The sequence below is a fragment of the Capsella rubella genome, unplaced genomic scaffold (genome assembly GCF_000375325.1).
Source record: "Capsella rubella cultivar Monte Gargano unplaced genomic scaffold, Caprub1_0 scaffold_8, whole genome shotgun sequence".
Taxonomy (NCBI): domain Eukaryota; kingdom Viridiplantae; phylum Streptophyta; class Magnoliopsida; order Brassicales; family Brassicaceae; genus Capsella; species Capsella rubella.
The window spans coordinates 10,763,464-10,780,515 of record NW_006238916.1 but is presented as its reverse complement, the minus strand read 5'-3'; the positions used below and the strand labels follow the sequence as shown (position 1 = coordinate 10,780,515).

Genomic DNA, 17,052 nt, shown 5'->3' with positions numbered 1-17,052 from the left:
CAAAAGCAAGCAGGACATTTAGCAAAAAAAAAAAAAAAAGCAAGCAGGACATACGCAACAAGGCTACAGAAACTGAATCTGGTGGTTTTTCGACAGTTTTCTGCCAAAGAGGACCATATCAGTGATATGATATCACATACCCCCCCCCCCCCCCCCGATTAATTAAATTATGCAAATCAAGTACATCCCCACAATGGAGTATAAAAATTATACTACCTTATTTACATGTTAAAATCACAAATCACTGCATGCGTAAGTAAATAACAAAAGATCAAAAGAACAAAGATAAGAGTCCATGAGGCTCGAGTCATAATCATCATCTCCTACGAGAACTGCGCAATGATCTTGAAGATGGCAAACACTCAAATAGATCAAGGAGCAAATTTTCAATGTCTTCACAAGTGTATCGGATATGTTTTTCGCCTATACGAGTTGCATTTCTTCCAAGAAATCCCCTGTAAGACTGAACAACCTTGACAGAGGTCGAGATGTGAAGATCATCGCGAAGTTCTGGATCAGGGACTAACCAACGGGTTTGCTTCTTGTAAACATCATCAAAGGCAAGACTGAAGAGTCTGCATCTGTCTCTCAGTGTTTTTACAGAATTGTTGTTGTTGTCTGTGAGCAAAGCGAGTATAGAGCTCCATGTGGATCTCTCGTAATTTGTGACATCGCGTTGATACCTTGCAATGTGCTTCCTGATCCATTCATCTCCAAACAAGTGTCTCAGCTCTGATCCCTTTACTTTCTGGACTATGTAACGGAAGTTGTTCATCAGAAAAATAGATTTGAGTGATTCGTCTGCATAAAGCTGAGCTTTTCGCTCGAGGTTGGATTCCAGAGTTGTGACGATTGACCGAAGGTGCCTAGCCATTGGAGAGAATGTCAAAGGGAGGACGTCTTGTCCTGTTTTCTCGGGGATTGAGTCGTCAACATTTATGTTCTCAAGAAGTGAGTTTATGGTATCTGCGTACTGCGGGAGAAGCTTCAGGTAGTTCATTACATACCTGGTCAAGTGATGAACACCGCCTCCAGGAAAGGGGTGTGCAGATTCATTTAAGGCTATTGCGTTTTTGAACTTTAAGAAGGTTGCGGTTGTATGATCAGCTAGGTGTTTTGATAGCTCGTGGAATGCCATCCTTAGAAACGAGCCTGATTCATCCAGGAAGAGGTTATCAACATCCAAGAGAATCTCTGCTGAAACCTCATACATACTAAGGAAGCGCTCAAGCATTTCTGGCTGGCAAGGTCGCAGTGCTACAGCTTCACCAAAGTTGAGGAGAGATAGAACTGTATCTTTTGAGATTTCGATGAAGCACGCGGAAGAAACTGACTCAAAGTCTCCCAAGATCTGTTCACAGAGCTGCTTTTCACTAGGGAGATAGACATGAGAAATGTTTTTAACAACCCTTGTCCATTCTCTCATCGCACCATTCAATTTCAAATCATTCCATTCCATTGTAAGAACATCGACGCAGCTGAATCTTTCCATATCGAGAGTGACCATATACTCATCCAGAGCTTCTCTTTGAACGCTGATGAAAGCTTCACAGAATGCTTGATCATACTCACAAGCAAACATGGTATTTGCAATAGCTTTGATGTGAGGAAGGACGCTGGGATCAATTAAATCAGAATTACAGAATTCTGATATCTGTTCATCATCTTCGTGTGAAGAAGCTTCGACAACAACTTCAACATCATCTAGGGAGACAAAGGACTCGTCATACACAATATCCTTTCTACGAGAACTAACAGCCAAGTATTCAGGCTGTACACACTGCTTGTGCTGATGCAGAACATCATAGAGCTCTTTCTCAAGCCTCAACATCGCGATGTCAAGAGCAACCGTAGCTTGGTTGTAAACATCTTTCTCCTTCTGGTTAGTTTTCATGGGCAAAGCTTTGAAACCCATAACAACTGTTTGAACTTCATACAAGGCTTGAAAAAAGTGATCAGCTTCAGACGGACCAGACTCCAAAATGGTTGAGTGGTTTGTTTCCCAACTGAGGATTGTCTTCACAGATTCTTTGAATCTCACCTCGATCTCAGAGAATCCTGTATCTTCAACTTTGGTATCAGCAATCCCAAATGTTGACAAATGCGACTCTAGGTCACTTAGTAGCTTTCTCAAGTTGGCGTCGAGGTTGTTATCAGACGCCCTCAGTGCCTTTACAACATGGTGACATGCCTCAAAGACATGGTTTTTTACCCCGGAAACAGGAAGCTTGGATTCAAACTCATCCATACCCAAACACGGTAGCAGAGAGGAAAAGTCGAGTCTTTAAAGGTGAAAAGCACAAATGAGGGAAGCAGTAAAGATTTATACTAATGGAAACTGTTTGATCAGTCAGCAAATAAAGTAAGGGCTGTTTGTATAAAGTAATGACTAGATAAGCTTAATCCCAATAACTAGACTTGAAAAAACTCTTTTAAGTCATCTCGGAATGAAGTAAACAGAGAGGAAGAGGAATCCCCACATGAACATGGTAAAAACCATAACTACTTAAGCTTAATCCAGTTGACATACTTGTGGTAAAAGATGAGTGAAGCCCTCTTCAAATCCAACATCTCTTCCTCCTCACAAGACCATTACTATAATCCCACACAACACCCCCAAAAGAAAAAGTCCAAGTCAACGGCTCTCTTGCTTCTGTAAAGAAAAAAAAGGAGAGATTTTGAGTAAAACCAGATACTTTTGAATTCACAAAAACATTTTAGCATACACTTGGACTTGGTGATCGAACAAAATAGAACGTACCGTGAAACGACCACACTCCAAGTTTTTCGGGGAGAAGATGAAATTTAAAAAAAAAAAAAAAAAGGAAATGAAAAAAGCTTCTGATTTCGATTTCTATACCAGCAAAGAAGAGATTTTTGAGGAAAGAGCAAGAGATTATTGGGGAAGAGGAAGAAGGAAAGGAAAAGAATTTGTGGTGCAAGCAACTCTATTTATAAAAAAAAACATAAAGTTGTAAAATGGAATTAGTATTGGAACGAAGACGAACCCGTAATTTCGTAAGATAGCGAAATGTTGAGAAAAAAAATGATAAAAATTTCACAGTTTTTGTTTGTTTATTTATTAGTCTCTGAGATTTTAAGGCCGCCAAGGATATCTTGAAGTGGATCCTGCCATTGACTTCCACACATTGAGGGGACGACGAATACAAAGGGAAACTTAATTTTGGGGATAGAAAATATAATTTATAACACATCAGAAATGACCTTACTATTTCTTGTTAATTACTAATATCACCCTTAACAATAACAGTAAACAGAAATTTAATTTGTTTTCTCTAATATCACCCACATTTTTTAATTAAATTTTTGGAGTTATTAAATAAATTAGGGATAACTTTATAAGATTTAGAAAACTAGGGGGTACAACTAGAAATTACTATAATATAAAGTTGATTAGTATAATAGTCAATACTTGAAGTTTGACTGGCCTCGTGGACGAGAGAAAAAAATCGCGGGTACATGTCTTGATCGTAACCGTCCGATTGATTAATAATGTGCGGCTCTCAAACGAGAGTAGTTGATTGACAACAGCTCATAAGTCATAAAGTGTAAAATGTGTGTAGGGTGACAACATTTGGTTTTAATTTTCTCTTCATATAAATTTAAATAAATGTTTGGCTCACGCAATGAAATCGTATATTTTAAGAGCCGAATAAATTAAAAACATGTAATATTTATTTATGATTAGAGATTGTTATAATACTATTATTTAGTCTGGGATTGAGTATGATTACGACTAGACGTTTTTGTTTTATACAAATTTCGAATATATGAATAATAGTATTTCGTGGAAATACACATAACAAAATTGTAAATTGTTAGAAACAGTTTCTAGTAACGTGATATGTGGTTTATCAAATTAACATGCAAAACTTTCAAACCAATCACACGTGGAAACAGCTACTAATGATGCCATTTTGGGACAATGACTTTTTTTGTGAGTGAAGGTGGAGAAACAATTCATGTAATTAACTTTTTAAAACTGTCAATTAACAATTCATGTAAGTAATGGGCTTTCTTAGTTCACCATTTTTTTCTTTTGCTTCTCGTGGTGGTCAAATATTTGACTTCTCAGTTTACTTGGGTTTAAGGGCTTTGATTACAATAATGGGCCTGAACTAGGCTTTGTAAATTTAAATAAGAAAGCCCATTACTAAACAAAAATACACCAAAATGGGAAAAAATGCGCCAAAAAGAAAAGGTAATATACTGAAAAAAGGAGCGGGGTACTAATTAATTGAAATGAATAGCTCCCGCTCAAAACTCTCACCTTTACAAAACCCTTCCACCTCTCTTTGCCCTCACTCACAGTCACACACACCTTGTTTTGGGTTTCGCCGTTCTGATCAAGGAGAAATCTAAACGTTTCAATCGAGAGAGAGAGAGAGAAAGAGAAAAGATGCAGACTTCAGTGACCGCTGGTGCTATTTCCACCGTTTTGTCGAACCCTTCCTTTGATTCCTCCTCTGATCGTCCTGAGATCGTTGTTCAAGTCGTCGATCTTAAGCCTATTGGAAATAGATATACGTAAGCTTCGCTGCTTTTTTTAATTATCTGTGTTATGTTTTAATTTCCCTTATTCTCTCCCGCTTGCTCCGGCTCTAGATTAGTGTTCGTCATCCCAATCTCAATGGATAGCTAGATTTCGATATGATATGAGATCTGGGTTTTTGTTATGAGACTTTTTTATTTTTATTTTTAATCCGTAGATTTGGGTTTTAGTAACGGATCTGATAAAGTATTGATTTTTGTTTTGATGGATCTAGTGTTTTGTTTTCTTCGAATTTGATCTGATTGTGTTCGTTTACATGTTTTGATTTCGGTTTACAGATTTAGTGCAAATGACGGAAAGACGAAACTCAAAGCCATGTTTACAGCTTCACTAACACCTGAAATTATATCTGGAAAAATTCAGAATTTGGGTCTAATTCGTCTCATCGATTTCACTGTTAACGACATTTCAAGCAAAGCAACAAAGTAAGAGTCTTTTTTTTTTATAATGGATAATCACTTTGTTGTCTCGATTCTTGATATCAAAAGTTTCTGACATTTGTGTTTCTCTCTTGTCTCTGTGTCAGATATTTCCTTGTCACAAAATGTGAAGCTGTTGGTTCTGTGCTTGATGCTGAGATTAACTTGGAGAGTAAGAGCGACGAGGAGGCTAGTGTGCCCAAGAAGCAGAAACTTGAGCACTCTCCTGTCACTCCTGTGAATGATGTTAAGATGGATGTTTCTACTGGTATCACTTTGAAACCGAAGCAGGAATTTGTATCCAAATCAGCTTCTCAGATAATGAGTGAACAAAGGGGAAAGTAAGTCAATTCTCTTTATTTCTTTATTATCTTCTCTGCCAAATAATTATTATGTGTGTTTTGCTTAAACGTGTTTGAGTTTTTTTTCAGTGCCGCTCCAGCTGCAAGAATGGCCATGACTAGAAGGGTTCACCCACTTGTGTCCTTGAATCCCTATCAAGGCAACTGGACCATCAAAGTCCGAGTTACAAACAAGGGAGTCATGAGAAACTACAAGAACGCTAGAGGAGAAGGGTGTGTCTTCAACGTGGAACTAACAGATGAAGAAGTAAGAAAAGCTCCCTCCCAATTTACTATATCTCGAACTTGGTGTAGACTTTTATGTGCTTACTTATATTGTTTATTTGGCTTTGATATAGGGAACACAAATTCAAGCAACGATGTTTAATGATGCTGCAAGGAAGTTCTATGACAGATTCCAATTAGGAAAGGTCTATTATATATCAAGGGGATCACTTAAACTTGCTAACAAGCAGTTCAAGACGGTTCAAAATGATTATGAGATGACACTGAATGATAACTCGGAGGTTGAGGAAGCTAGTAGCGAAGAAATGTTCATCCCTGAGACAAAATTCAACTTTATACCCATTGAAGATTTGGGTTTGTATGTTAATCAGAAGGAACTCATTGGTAAGGGTCGTTTTTTCATTGAACATTCTTTTTGCTGGTAAATCATACATTGGTTGTGATAATAACTTGCATGTTTTGCTCTTTCCAGATCTTATCGGAGTTGTTCAAAGTGTATCTCCTACCATGAGTATTAGAAGGAGAACTGACAATGAGATGATCCCTAAGAGGGATATAACTTTGGCTGATGAGTCTAAGAAAACTGTTGTGGTGTCCCTGTGGAACGACCTTGCAACTGGCATAGGTCAAGAGCTACTAGACATGGCTGATAAGTCACCTGTGATTGCAATCAAGTCTCTCAAAGTTGGAGATTTTCAAGGTAATGTTGATTTGATCATTGATACTTGATAGTATTTATTATTACTTAACAGTATGTGAAATCACATTTGATTGAACCTATTGCTGATAGTATCCAATATCTGCAGGTGTTTCCTTGTCCACCATCAGCAGAAGCAATGTTGTTATAAACCCAGTATCACCAGAAGCTAAAAAGCTGAAATCTTGGTATGCCTTTTGGGTTGAGTCAGCTGGTAAAATAAAATTATGAAACTTGTCTACGTTTGGTTAATCATCGTTCTCTTTGACAATTGCAGGTTCGATTCTGAAGGCAAGGAAATATCCATGTCCTCCATTGGCTCAGGGATGAGCCCAGCTACCAAGAATGGATCTCGGTCTATGTATACTGACCGAGTCCTTCTCTCTCACATCACAAGCAACCCATCTTTAGGCGAAGAAAAGGTACTAAACACTGAAATTCAAGTCTTGAACCTAAACTTCTTATTTCTTAATGGTAGAGTTAAAAACTTACTATGAACTTGGATTTCTGTTGCAGCCTGTATTTTTCAGCACCAGGGCTTACGTAAGCTTCATCAAACCAGACCAGACAATGTGGTACCAAGCTTGTAAGACTTGTAACAAGAAAGTGACTGAAGCACTTGACTCTGGTTACTGGTGTGAAGGATGCCAGAAAAAATATGAAGAATGCAGCTTAAGGTAAGATAGTCAGATTCATAGAACAAAACTTGGTTAGAATCTGAACTTCCTTTCTCAGACATCTCAAATATGTCAACTTTGGTCGTTGTTAGGTACATAATGGCGGTTAAAGTCACCGACTCATCTGGAGAAACTTGGATTTCCTCATTCAACGATGAAGCAGAGAAGATACTTGGGTGTTCAGCTGACGAGCTCAACAAACTAAGATCAGAGGTAAGATTAAAGAAACCTGTAAAAGGTAGTAGTGAGCATTTCGAGTTTAGAATGTCAGATTTAATTTAGATATAATTTGTTTGCAGGAAGGAGAAGTGAATGAGTATCAGACAAGACTGAAAGAAGCAACGTGGTCATCTCATGTCTTCCGTGTTAGTGTCACTCAGAATGAGTATAACGGAGAGAAGAGGCAAAGGGTAACTGTGAAAGGAGTAGCCCCTGTTGATTTTGCTGCTGAAGCAAGATTATTGCTCCAAGACATCTCCAACAAGAATAAAGCATCTCAGTAGTTTTTTCAAGTGTTCACATTTTTTTTTCTATCAAACGTGTCAAAACTTTGCTTGTAATATAAAGTTATTCTTCAGTTCATATATTTAATTTAAGGTTAACCTTAGAATTGGCTTTTAGTTCTTCACCTTATAAATCAGATAAAGATTTTGACCAATTAGATGGGCTTTTGTTGAGACCAAAGTAATGTAAACAAGGCCCATACTTGATCCAATAATGCTAATATTTCATAACCCTAACTAAAACCCTTCGTAGCCAAAAATAAAACTTACACTTTTTGTCTCACTCTTTCTTAGCAAAGACTAGAGTCGCTTCTGATTTGTACCCTAACGCAACGCAGCTCGATTTATCTAAAGCTCTGAATCTCGCCGGAAATCTTACTGACGCGATTTTTCGTAACGCTGTTTGATTCCTTTAGAGTCTTCTTTGAAGTCCAGGAGATAGTGAATTTGTTGGTGGGTATTGAAATGGAGGAAGAGGACGAAGTGGTGAAGACGTTTGCAGAACTTGGTGTGCGTGAGGAGCTTGTGCAAGCTTGTGAGAGATTGGGATGGAAGAAACCTTCCAAAATTCAAGCCGAAGCCCTTCCTTTTGCTCTTGAAGGTAACTTTTTTTTTTGTATGCGGCTTATACTTTGGGATGATGATTCTCATTGATGTGTTTCCGTACGATTGGATTCCTAGCTCTGTGTTTATGTTTTTCCGAGATTGAGAAGCTTAAACCATTTTTATGTTATAATTAGGGTTTATCATACAATTAACTGAATCTGATGTGCTAATGCCTCTTTCAGGGAAAGATGTAATTGGACTTGCGCAAACCGGTTCTGGTAAAACTGGAGCCTTTGCGATTCCTATATTGCAAGCTCTTCTTGAGTATGTTTATGATTCTGAGCCTAAGAAAGGACGTAGACCTGATCCTGCCTTCTTCGCTTGTGTTTTATCTCCAACTCGGTATGATTTGCCTCCCCAGTTTCTCCTAGCGTTTACATTGTTTCCTCATTTTTATGGGATGATTTGATTCTTATATGTTCCTTCTCTCCAGAGAGCTTGCAATCCAGATTGCTGAGCAGTTTGAAGCTCTAGGAGCTGATATAAGTCTTCGGTGTGCTGTGGTAAGCTCCTGTTTTAATCATGTTTATCATAATATAAATCTTCCTGTTTCCACGACAGTTGAATATGTTTAGAACTGAATACGTTTTCTGATTTTTTCAGCTTGTTGGAGGTATAGACAGGATGCAACAAACTATTGCTCTTGGGAAACGCCCTCATGTTATTGTACGTTTTATGTTCTAATTATTTGTTTGAGTCACTGCACTTAACATAAGTGAATCTTGTAACTAACTAGGGTATGTTGTTTCATAGGTTGCCACACCTGGTCGTCTTTGGGATCATATGTCTGACACAAAGGGGTTTTCTCTCAAATCATTGAAATATCTGGTATACTAATGTTTTATCTTTGGGCTTTTCCGTTTTGGTTTATCTGTTCTTAGATCATATCATTTTGGTATTTACTTCACATTTTTTAACAGGTTCTTGATGAAGCAGATAGGCTGCTGAATGAAGATTTTGAGAAATCTCTTAACCAGATTTTGGAAGAGATCCCTCGTGAACGAAGAACATTTCTTTTTTCAGCTACTATGACTAAAAAGGTTTTTATCGATCAAACCATCTCTCTATAATCTTGTGAAGTGGAAGATCTAAAGGAACAATTGATTAAAGTTACTGAAATTGTTTGTCCTCTTAGGTTCGGAAACTTCAAAGGGCATGTTTGAGGAATCCTGTGAAGGTATGGAAACACCAAATGACTTGAATTTTTTTTTTTGTCACAGCTATCATAGTTTGAGGTATAACAGTTGTATGTTTGTTGCTTTCCTCCAGATTGAAGCTGCCTCCAAATATTCCACAGTCGATACTCTTAAGCAGCAGTATCGGTTTGTTGCCGCTAAATACAAGGTACCTTATTTACATCACAGAATGTAGCAAAGACAGAAAAGATTTTATCTTCTTCACTGTAATCAGCTTATTTGTTCACTGTAACAGGATTGCTATCTTGTATACATTCTTAGTGAAATGCCTGAATCAACATCAATGATTTTCACCCGAACATGTGATGGTACTCGTTTTCTGGCTTTGGTGCTTCGGAGTCTTGGTTTTAGAGCCATTCCTATCAGTGGTCAAATGACTCAGGTAAATGTTGCACTCCCTACTATTGAACATTCTCGACTTTTTATTCTCAATAGTTTCTCATTCTTTTCGATATATTATACACAGTCAAAGAGACTCGGAGCTTTAAATAAGTTCAAAGCAGGGGAATGTAATATCTTGGTTTGTACTGATGTGGCTAGTAGAGGGCTGGATATTCCATCAGTTGATGTTGTTATAAACTATGACATTCCCACAAATTCAAAGGTTAGCCCTTTTCTTTCTTCAGATGGATATGATTTTTTCGTTCTTGTTTTTCATGAATCCATGATCTTGAGAACGCACATTGATCTTCCAAATTTGGTTCATAGGATTACATCCACAGAGTTGGAAGAACTGCTCGTGCTGGACGTTCTGGTGTCGGAATATCACTAGTAAACCAGTATGAGCTCGAATGGTATATACAAATAGAAAAACTAATCGGTAAGTAGATGACCTGCGAGTTACATTTTATTATTTTGTTTGGTCATGGGATACAGACATTTGACTATGTTTTCACGCTCAGGCAAAAAGCTCCCAGAATATCCTGCTGAGGAAGACGAAGTCTTGTCATTGTTAGAGAGAGTTGCAGAAGCGAAAAAGTTATCTGCAATGGTATATTTACTCTTCACTTTTACTACTTCATGTTAAAAGGCTTTAGGTTTTTTTGCTTTTAACTTCAGTTATGTGTTTTTTCTTTTTTGTGTGGCAATTTATGTTATAGAATATGAAAGAGTCAGGGGGTAGGAAGAAGAGAAGGGGAGAAGATGATGAAGAGAGTGAGAGGTTCTTGGGAGGTAACAAGGACAGAGGTGGCAAAGACAAGAAAACTTCTAAGAAGTTCAAAAGATAAAATGGCTATCTCACTGAAGTTTTCCATATGAACTTTGGGAAATTAAATCAATTTTGTGCACTCGTAATCTGTATTTTTCTTTTCTTTTAGCTTTGTTTCTTAAAGACTGAAATTATGTATCAAAATTTAAAAAATGTTTGAAAGCTCAGGTTTCTGTTCTTGGTGGCTCTGCAGCTCTTTTTTTTTTCTAAATATCCAATCTGCAGAAATCTGGTTTATTCGATCCCAATTATATATGTGCAACTTTTCCCTAATGCTGTGAATCAAAATAAGCCGGTCTTGTCCACTTCTTCTGCTCTAACTTTTTTAAAAAACACTAAGAACATATTTGCATAAAGAACACAACTTTATAATGGATTTCTTATGAAATTGAATGTTGATGACGAGGCACATACAGTAAGTACCCCAAAGAAAGATTTAAGGATGAAAAACAAAAACGAAGGCAAAAAAATGCAAGAATATTGAAAACTAAACCAACAAAAAAGGCCAAAAAGGACTAGCCACATCAACTCAGCTCAAGTAGTAGGCAGAAAAAAAAGATGCAAAACAAAAACAAAAATTAAAACTACTCTCTTGTGGATGAAGGCCCCCCATTAATATCAAAGTCAAGATGAAGCACCACCTCGAGGCCCACCACGGCCTCCTTCTCCGCGGCCTCCTCTTCCCCCTCCTCCGTTTTGAGGAACCCTTTGGTAACCTTCTCCTCCATTTCGTGGGTTTGAGCTCTTTGGTCTGCCAGAAAACTCACCTCCTCCTCTGCCGTAGCCTCCCCCTCTTCCTCCACCACCACGTCCTCCTTTGAAACTTTCATTTCGGAAGCTTCCTCTTCCAGAAAAGTACCTTCCCCTACTGCCTCCGTTGTTGCCTCCTCCTGCAACCAAAAAATGATTAAACTACATCTTTTCAATACACAATAACCTCATGTACCAGCTTTTTCTTGATGAGGCCTCTCATGTTTCTTACCTCGACTATTTGTTTTCTTTTCCTCTACAACAGCTTGGCGATCCCCAATCGTAATCGGTGAGGCCTACATGTACCAACCAAAGAGTCAAGAGTTTTAAAGTAAACCATAACATACAGCAGATGCACGAGCTCGGAAAGACTTAGGATTCAACGAGGTAAAAGGATAATGTTCAAGGGTATGACTTACATCAAGCGCACTCTGCTTTCCGCTAGATGTTTCAAATTCCACAAAACCAAAACAGAAACCTTGCTGCTGAGAGTCACAAAAACGTGTAAGGAACCGATAAGCTAGGCGTTTTTTTTGGAAGAGATTAAAGAATTATATATCAAACCTTATTGCTTCTGACTTGAATGCCCTCATGCTTGATTGCACCAAAGTTTTTGAAAACCTCTTCAAGTTGTGTTGGTGTGGAGTCGAAAGGTAAATTTCGGACATAAATAGAATGGCCATCATCTGAAATCACATTGCAAGAGTAAATACAAAGAGTAACAAAATCAATATCCAAGGGAATTGCGGATAACAGCAAAATGAAAAGAATTTACGGACCTTCCACATCAACATGGCTACTATTTGGTACATTCTCATGAGCTGAAGCCTCGGGTGCTGCCACAGGCTCAGAAGGACGACCGGTCGGCTTCTGGTTGGTACTGACTGGAGCTGCTCTTGGCTTGTTCCGAGCAACTTGTGTTGGTGCTGGACCGCTATTCATCAGTTTGAGCTGTTCAAACACATAAAGACTTCATTAAGGTTTACTAAAAACGACAAAATTATTAGGAAACAACAGAAAAAAAAACAGTTAGTTAGTAGGCAGTTTTGACTTACGATTGAAGCATAAGAATGCTTAGGAGCATCTCCTTGAGACACTGATACAACTTCATTATGACTTAATTGAGTTGGGGGTTTGATAGGCTCAACGTCAACAACAACTCCTTCATCTTTATCAGAAGGATCATACACCTCCGCGACATTGTCAAGATCTTCCTCCTCAATAGAAGCAACTGGCTCAGGTTCTACCTCAGCCTCATGACTAACGACAACACGTTCTGACAAGATGTAAGGGAATGTTAAGATCCTAACCTATATAACCATGTGCTATGTTGTAAGAAAAAGAAAACACATTGATCTTTCATCTTACCTGGTTCCACAGGAGCCTGAACATCCCTGGTAGTTCCATTGATTGTGACAGAACGGGCTTGTGCGGTTACCTCTTTCTCCTCGAGGAATCGAAACACGTCATTCAAGACAAAGTATCCCTTGTCTTGTGGAGCCAAGAAAAAAGTTTGACTGAACTTCTTCCTCACATTATCATTTCCGGTTAAGTGTCCTGTAACCAACACAATAACGCCTTTCTCATGAGACTCCTGAGCATCCGCAGTTTCTATCTCGGCCGTGTAGTCTTCATATTTCAATGAAAGAATCTTATCGTTGATCGCCTGAAATCCGAAATGGAACCATATTAATATATATATAACTTAGAAGAGAACAACATGGCAATGTTATAGTAATTAACTTATATAATCCCATCTCACTTGCATAGTTGTGACAGTAGTCACAGCACCGGTAACATCAGGTCGGGTTAACAAGCTCGAATCCTGATAAAACCGATAGACTAAACCGGGAGATTGGTGAAGAATATGATAGTATTGCTCCACAAAGGCACGACCAACAACCTCAGCACCAGGGGAAGGGCTAGCTTCCTGCTGTGCCATCTACATACATATATATACACACAGTGAGAATCAAAATTTTACATTAACTTCAGTTTAAGATTAACAATTAATCAAGCTATGCGCTGTCTTTTTTTAGTAATTTTTGGAGACAATCTTCTCTGAACTAAATCGTTTAGATGAATAACCTAAAGGGCAAATTCGAAAGTCAACGATCTAATAGAAAGTCTATGATTTCACTGTTGAAGATGAAATTAAGCTCAAACACACACAAAAACCCTAAAAAAAAATAAAGATCAAAACACTTATTGCAAGAACAACACAAATTCAGAAACGAAGTAGCAATAATTAATGAAAGCAGAACATGTTTCTCACAAAAACGAATCGAGGAGAAAAAAGTATATTAAAAGAAGGAGTCAGATCAAGCTCGATATAGAAAGAAAGAAAAGGGAGAGATTTAGATTGGAGCAAATCAAGGAAGAGTAAAAGAAACAACAGATCGAATGAGGAAAGAAGTGTAGTTGTGTACTTACAGTGATCTGAGGGAGAGAAGGACAAAGAGAGATCTGCTGCAGAAGCTACGAAACAGAGGAGAGGACGAGCGAGACAGCGACAGACGGAGAAAGAGAGAAAAAAAGGAGTGAGAGAACGGAACAAAAGTACGGAGTTTAGTTTAGTTCAGTTGAGTTCAGTTCGGTTCGGTTCGGCCCACGAAGATTTTAGCTTTTGGGCTTCTCATTCTAGTTGTGTCTTCTTTATGGTTTTAGAAAATTATATTAGCCTTTATTAGAAACTTGCTAAAATAGGATTTTACTTATCAGTGTAAAATCTTGAGAGGGTTAACTTAATCTTGAGAGACTTAATTTATAATGAACTCGATGTTTGATATGAGATATGGTTAACTTAAAAGTGCTACTATAATATCGTCGTATTCTTATTGGGGTATAACATTGTTGAAATAGCTAAATTGTTTTTGTTTTGTTTTAAAAAGGAGAAGTAAAAAACTAAAACTTAAACTCTATTTTGTGGAGGGGCTGCACCGGCAGTTCTTGAACATCGTTCCTTTAGCATTAGCATAGGAGGGAAAAACGGAATGAATGGGATTTTCGGCATGCAATTGGCTTCGGCATCCAAAAAAGCTTTGCAACAAGCAGGACCTATGTTACCAAACTTGCCGGTAAATATCGATTGAGAAATCTCTGTAACACATCCAGGGATATCCATCATTACTGACCAACATTTCATTATATCAGGTAATCCTGGCACACCACGAATTGGTTGAAATGGAAATGGAAATGGAAAAGGAAACGGTGCCGGAAACTGCTGTAGTTGAGCTTGAGCATTTGCCGAGACCACAACGCATATGGCTACCAGAAGACAAACAACATTTTTTATAGACATGATGAGATATTATTCCAAACTAGGCAAGAGAGCTCCTCAAATATGTTAAATATTTGCCAAGGTTGGTTCTGATGGATGAACGAATAGTACAATCGTAGTTTATTTATATGGGAAGAAATAAAGCTACTGTATCGATAACGTTGAAGAAACGTCTATGGATTTAATTAGTTGATGTTTAGATTTAATTTAGACGTTCGTATATAGCCAAATATATGTTTTTGATTGATGAACAAACAATAATTAAGATCGCTTCCTTTTACTATGGAATGAAACGGAACTATGGTATTTGATCTTGTGTAGCCGTTTTATAAATTGTAAATAGAGAAAGAAAAAAACTAAAATATTTGACTCCTCCCCTCATTAATCACCGGTATATATTTTCCAAATTTAAACCAATAAACCGGTTTACAGTTTCTTTTATGTACATTTTACTTTGACTCGATCTTATTCAATTCAGGTTTAGTTTCTAAAAGTTTCATACACTTTAACAAGTTTTCAATTGACTTGTCGTATGATTTTTTCACCGGGATGAGATTTTCGTGCCCACATATATATATGTTCTAAATTTTTTTTCAGGATTAGCTATATATAGTAGTTGTTAGCATTAGCTAGCTAGTGTATCATCATGAGAACCTGAACCTGAACTGTGAACACATAAAGCCATTCTGGTTGTGAATTGATATCTCTAGACTCTAGTACACTTGGAAGTATCGACTTTATTATTTTTTCTTTATAGTCTTCAGGTTCTGCTTCTCTATATATATGACAAGAGACCACAGATAGGAGTGACTTGAGTGTTTTCTTAAACAAGAATCGTACATTCGAAATAACTTTCGTGCAAACTTAGTCAATGAGGCGTACGTACGTGACTACATTGTAGAGTATGATTTCGAGGTCTCTTGAAAAGTGACTTAAATGTATCATTGCATCTTAATTACCAGAAAATATATCGTTGCATACAATATCATAACTCAACTTTATTGTTCAACTAAAATAAATAAAAAACGTACAATGGTTTAACATTATAACTATCTTAAGAATTCTAATTTTTGGCAGGAGGAACTGCTCCAGCAATTCTTGAGCATTGTTCTTTCAACATAGGAGGGAAAAACGGATTAACCGGAACTTTGGGGATACACTTAGCTTCAGCTTCCAAGAATGCCTTGCAGCAAGCCGGGCCGATGTTACCAAACTTTCCAGTGACAATGGATTGAGAAATCTCAGCAATGCATCCAGGAATATTCATCACCGTTGACAAACATTTTGTTATATTAGGTAATCCTGGCATACCAGGTTCGAATGGAAATGGATAAGGTAAGTGTGGTTGTCGTACTTGAGCATTTACCGAAACCACAATGCATACAACCGCTACAAGAAAGACCACGTTGTTGGTAGCCATGATATAACTAAGAAAATAACAAGTTTCAAATCTAATATCTAATATAGTATGTGGTATAAAAATGATTCTATCTCGAGTTTGTTTTTGAATGATGAACGATACTAACATCCTTAGTTATATATATCATTGTAGTTTTTTAACGTTCGCAAGACTTTGATGTATTTAATATGCAGATTCGTTTCTTTTTTCTCCAATTTAATTAATTAATTAGCAGTTTCTAAAATTGAAATAGAGTCCAAATCCCTTCTATGATACTACACTATACATTAATGCATAATTAATATGGAGATACAATACCTAACTGTGACTTGTATTTTTCTGGTCATCTCCGTCCCTAATCTCTATCAAAAAGGCTAAAAGAGGAACTTATATATTTTTTTTTTTTTTTTTTTATCGTCTAAAGAACTAAATTACAAGCTTCTCGGGAATAAACTCTCCTCTAGGAAGAGCCACGAAGGTGCCGATGTGCTTGTGTAGGAGAAATGAACTCCACGGCATCTTGCTTTCTTTGCAAGGTAGTCTGAGCGCCCGTTTTCCTTTCTCGGGATACGGCGGATATTGAAGTCCAAGAAAGAATTCTTTAGATCACGAAAGGAAGCATATTCAGCTGCAAACGTGGGCCAATCCGATGGCGCCTCCAAAACAGCAAGGATATCCGAACAATCCGTGGCAAAGCTAGCGTTGAAATGACTAAGCGCTAGCATACTCTCCATGGCCCAAAGAAGGGAATCCCATTCAGCATGAAGGGGTGAGAGGGACCTTCTAACACTCTTGAGTCCAAACCAAGAGTGGCCTTGCGAGAAATTTCCTCTATCATCCAGTAGGATCCACCCAAGACCACTAAAGGGATCGGAATCCAGCCAGGAGGCATCACATTGGCATTCTAGAATTGGGGAGGATAGGGGCCTATGGACTACCAAAGGAGGTGGCGGAGGATCTGACGAAGCATCTGCTTCCATAGCCCGCCGCCACACTTCTGCTTCATGAGTAGCAAGCAGAAGGGTCTCCTCAGGTGACACCCTTATATTCTCAAATAAAAACCTATTACGGGCTTTCCAAATAAACCACAAAATCCAAGGGAAGTTGTGGATATTGGATACGTCTATCTCCAATTCTTGACCTCTCCAAAAGAGA

At 37.8% G+C, this 17,052-nt stretch overlaps 5 protein-coding genes and 1 pseudogene across 6 annotated transcripts; 2 read left to right on the top strand and 4 right to left on the bottom strand.

The window, feature by feature from the left end:
- Positions 1 to 162: 162 nt before the first annotated feature.
- LOC17874885 (exocyst complex component EXO70E2) lies at positions 163 to 2,966 on the bottom strand. Its single transcript, XM_006280107.2, has 2 exons — positions 2,762 to 2,966; positions 163 to 2,653 (listed from the first exon to the last, which is right to left on the bottom strand). Exon 2 carries the CDS (start codon positions 2,246 to 2,248, stop codon positions 317 to 319), a length of 1,932 nt encoding a protein of 643 aa, XP_006280169.1. The 5' UTR covers positions 2,249 to 2,653; positions 2,762 to 2,966; the 3' UTR covers positions 163 to 316.
- Positions 2,967 to 4,333: 1,367 nt separating this feature from the next.
- Positions 4,334 to 7,573, top strand: LOC17877272 (replication protein A 70 kDa DNA-binding subunit D). The gene is made up of 11 exons (XM_006280057.2): positions 4,334 to 4,548; positions 4,852 to 4,998; positions 5,100 to 5,333; positions 5,424 to 5,601; positions 5,693 to 5,963; positions 6,052 to 6,279; positions 6,386 to 6,464; positions 6,554 to 6,698; positions 6,793 to 6,953; positions 7,046 to 7,166; positions 7,253 to 7,573. The coding sequence occupies exons 1-11, from the start codon at positions 4,421 to 4,423 to the stop codon at positions 7,454 to 7,456; spliced, it is 1,896 nt and encodes a 631-aa protein (XP_006280119.2). The 5' UTR covers positions 4,334 to 4,420; the 3' UTR covers positions 7,457 to 7,573.
- Positions 7,574 to 7,723: 150 nt separating this feature from the next.
- Positions 7,724 to 10,656, top strand: LOC17875737 (DEAD-box ATP-dependent RNA helicase 10). The gene is made up of 13 exons (XM_006280393.2): positions 7,724 to 8,057; positions 8,245 to 8,404; positions 8,496 to 8,565; positions 8,666 to 8,728; positions 8,816 to 8,890; positions 8,983 to 9,102; positions 9,198 to 9,239; positions 9,332 to 9,406; positions 9,494 to 9,640; positions 9,725 to 9,862; positions 9,967 to 10,078; positions 10,161 to 10,249; positions 10,359 to 10,656. The coding sequence occupies exons 1-13, from the start codon at positions 7,922 to 7,924 to the stop codon at positions 10,485 to 10,487; spliced, it is 1,356 nt and encodes a 451-aa protein (XP_006280455.1). The 5' UTR covers positions 7,724 to 7,921; the 3' UTR covers positions 10,488 to 10,656.
- A 158-nt stretch (positions 10,657 to 10,814) lies between these two features.
- LOC17875766 (ras GTPase-activating protein-binding protein 2) lies at positions 10,815 to 13,761 on the bottom strand. Of its 2 annotated transcripts, none has more exons than XM_023787653.1 (9): positions 13,652 to 13,761; positions 12,981 to 13,160; positions 12,587 to 12,884; positions 12,274 to 12,494; positions 11,998 to 12,169; positions 11,783 to 11,904; positions 11,638 to 11,703; positions 11,451 to 11,514; positions 10,815 to 11,358 (listed from the first exon to the last, which is right to left on the bottom strand). In XM_023787653.1, the coding sequence occupies exons 2-9, from the start codon at positions 13,158 to 13,160 to the stop codon at positions 11,093 to 11,095; spliced, it is 1,389 nt and encodes a 462-aa protein (XP_023643421.1). In that variant the 5' UTR covers positions 13,652 to 13,761; the 3' UTR covers positions 10,815 to 11,092. The 2 variants fall into 2 exon arrangements, with proteins under 2 accessions (XP_023643421.1, XP_023643429.1); XM_023787661.1 differs by having other exon boundaries at positions 11,638 to 11,700.
- A 427-nt stretch (positions 13,762 to 14,188) lies between these two features.
- On the bottom strand, positions 14,189 to 14,519 carry LOC17875992 (annotated as a pseudogene).
- A 1,042-nt stretch (positions 14,520 to 15,561) lies between these two features.
- On the bottom strand, positions 15,562 to 15,918 carry LOC17877329. The gene has a single exon (XM_006281691.1). It carries the CDS (start codon positions 15,916 to 15,918, stop codon positions 15,562 to 15,564), a length of 357 nt encoding a protein of 118 aa, XP_006281753.1.
- Between the last annotated feature and the right edge of the window lie 1,134 nt (positions 15,919 to 17,052).

Bases quoted from the DNA above. Each gene is read 5' to 3' on its own strand.
- LOC17875737 (XM_006280393.2), top strand. From the start codon at position 7,922: ATGGAGGAAGAGGACGAAGTGGTGAAGACGTTTGCAGAACTTGGTGTG. The intron at 8,058-8,244 runs GTAACTTTTTTT...TGCCTCTTTCAG, and splicing joins CCTTCCTTTTGCTCTTGAAG to GGAAAGATGTAATTGGACTT. The intron at 10,079-10,160 runs GTAAGTAGATGA...TTTCACGCTCAG, and splicing joins ACAAATAGAAAAACTAATCG to GCAAAAAGCTCCCAGAATAT.
- LOC17874885 (XM_006280107.2), bottom strand. From the start codon at position 2,248: ATGGATGAGTTTGAATCCAAGCTTCCTGTTTCCGGGGTAAAAAACCAT.
- LOC17877329 (XM_006281691.1), bottom strand. From the start codon at position 15,918: ATGGCTACCAACAACGTGGTCTTTCTTGTAGCGGTTGTATGCATTGTG.
- LOC17877272 (XM_006280057.2), top strand. From the start codon at position 4,421: ATGCAGACTTCAGTGACCGCTGGTGCTATTTCCACCGTTTTGTCGAAC. The intron at 5,334-5,423 runs GTAAGTCAATTC...GTTTTTTTTCAG, and splicing joins ATGAGTGAACAAAGGGGAAA to TGCCGCTCCAGCTGCAAGAA. The intron at 6,280-6,385 runs GTAATGTTGATT...CAATATCTGCAG, and splicing joins CAAAGTTGGAGATTTTCAAG to GTGTTTCCTTGTCCACCATC.
- LOC17875766 (XM_023787653.1), bottom strand. From the start codon at position 13,160: ATGGCACAGCAGGAAGCTAGCCCTTCCCCTGGTGCTGAGGTTGTTGGT. The intron at 11,905-11,997 runs GTCCGTAAATTC...ATGTGATTTCAG, and splicing joins TAGCCATGTTGATGTGGAAG to ATGATGGCCATTCTATTTAT. The intron at 11,704-11,782 runs GTTTGATATATA...TGTGACTCTCAG, and splicing joins TTCAAGTCAGAAGCAATAAG to CAGCAAGGTTTCTGTTTTGG.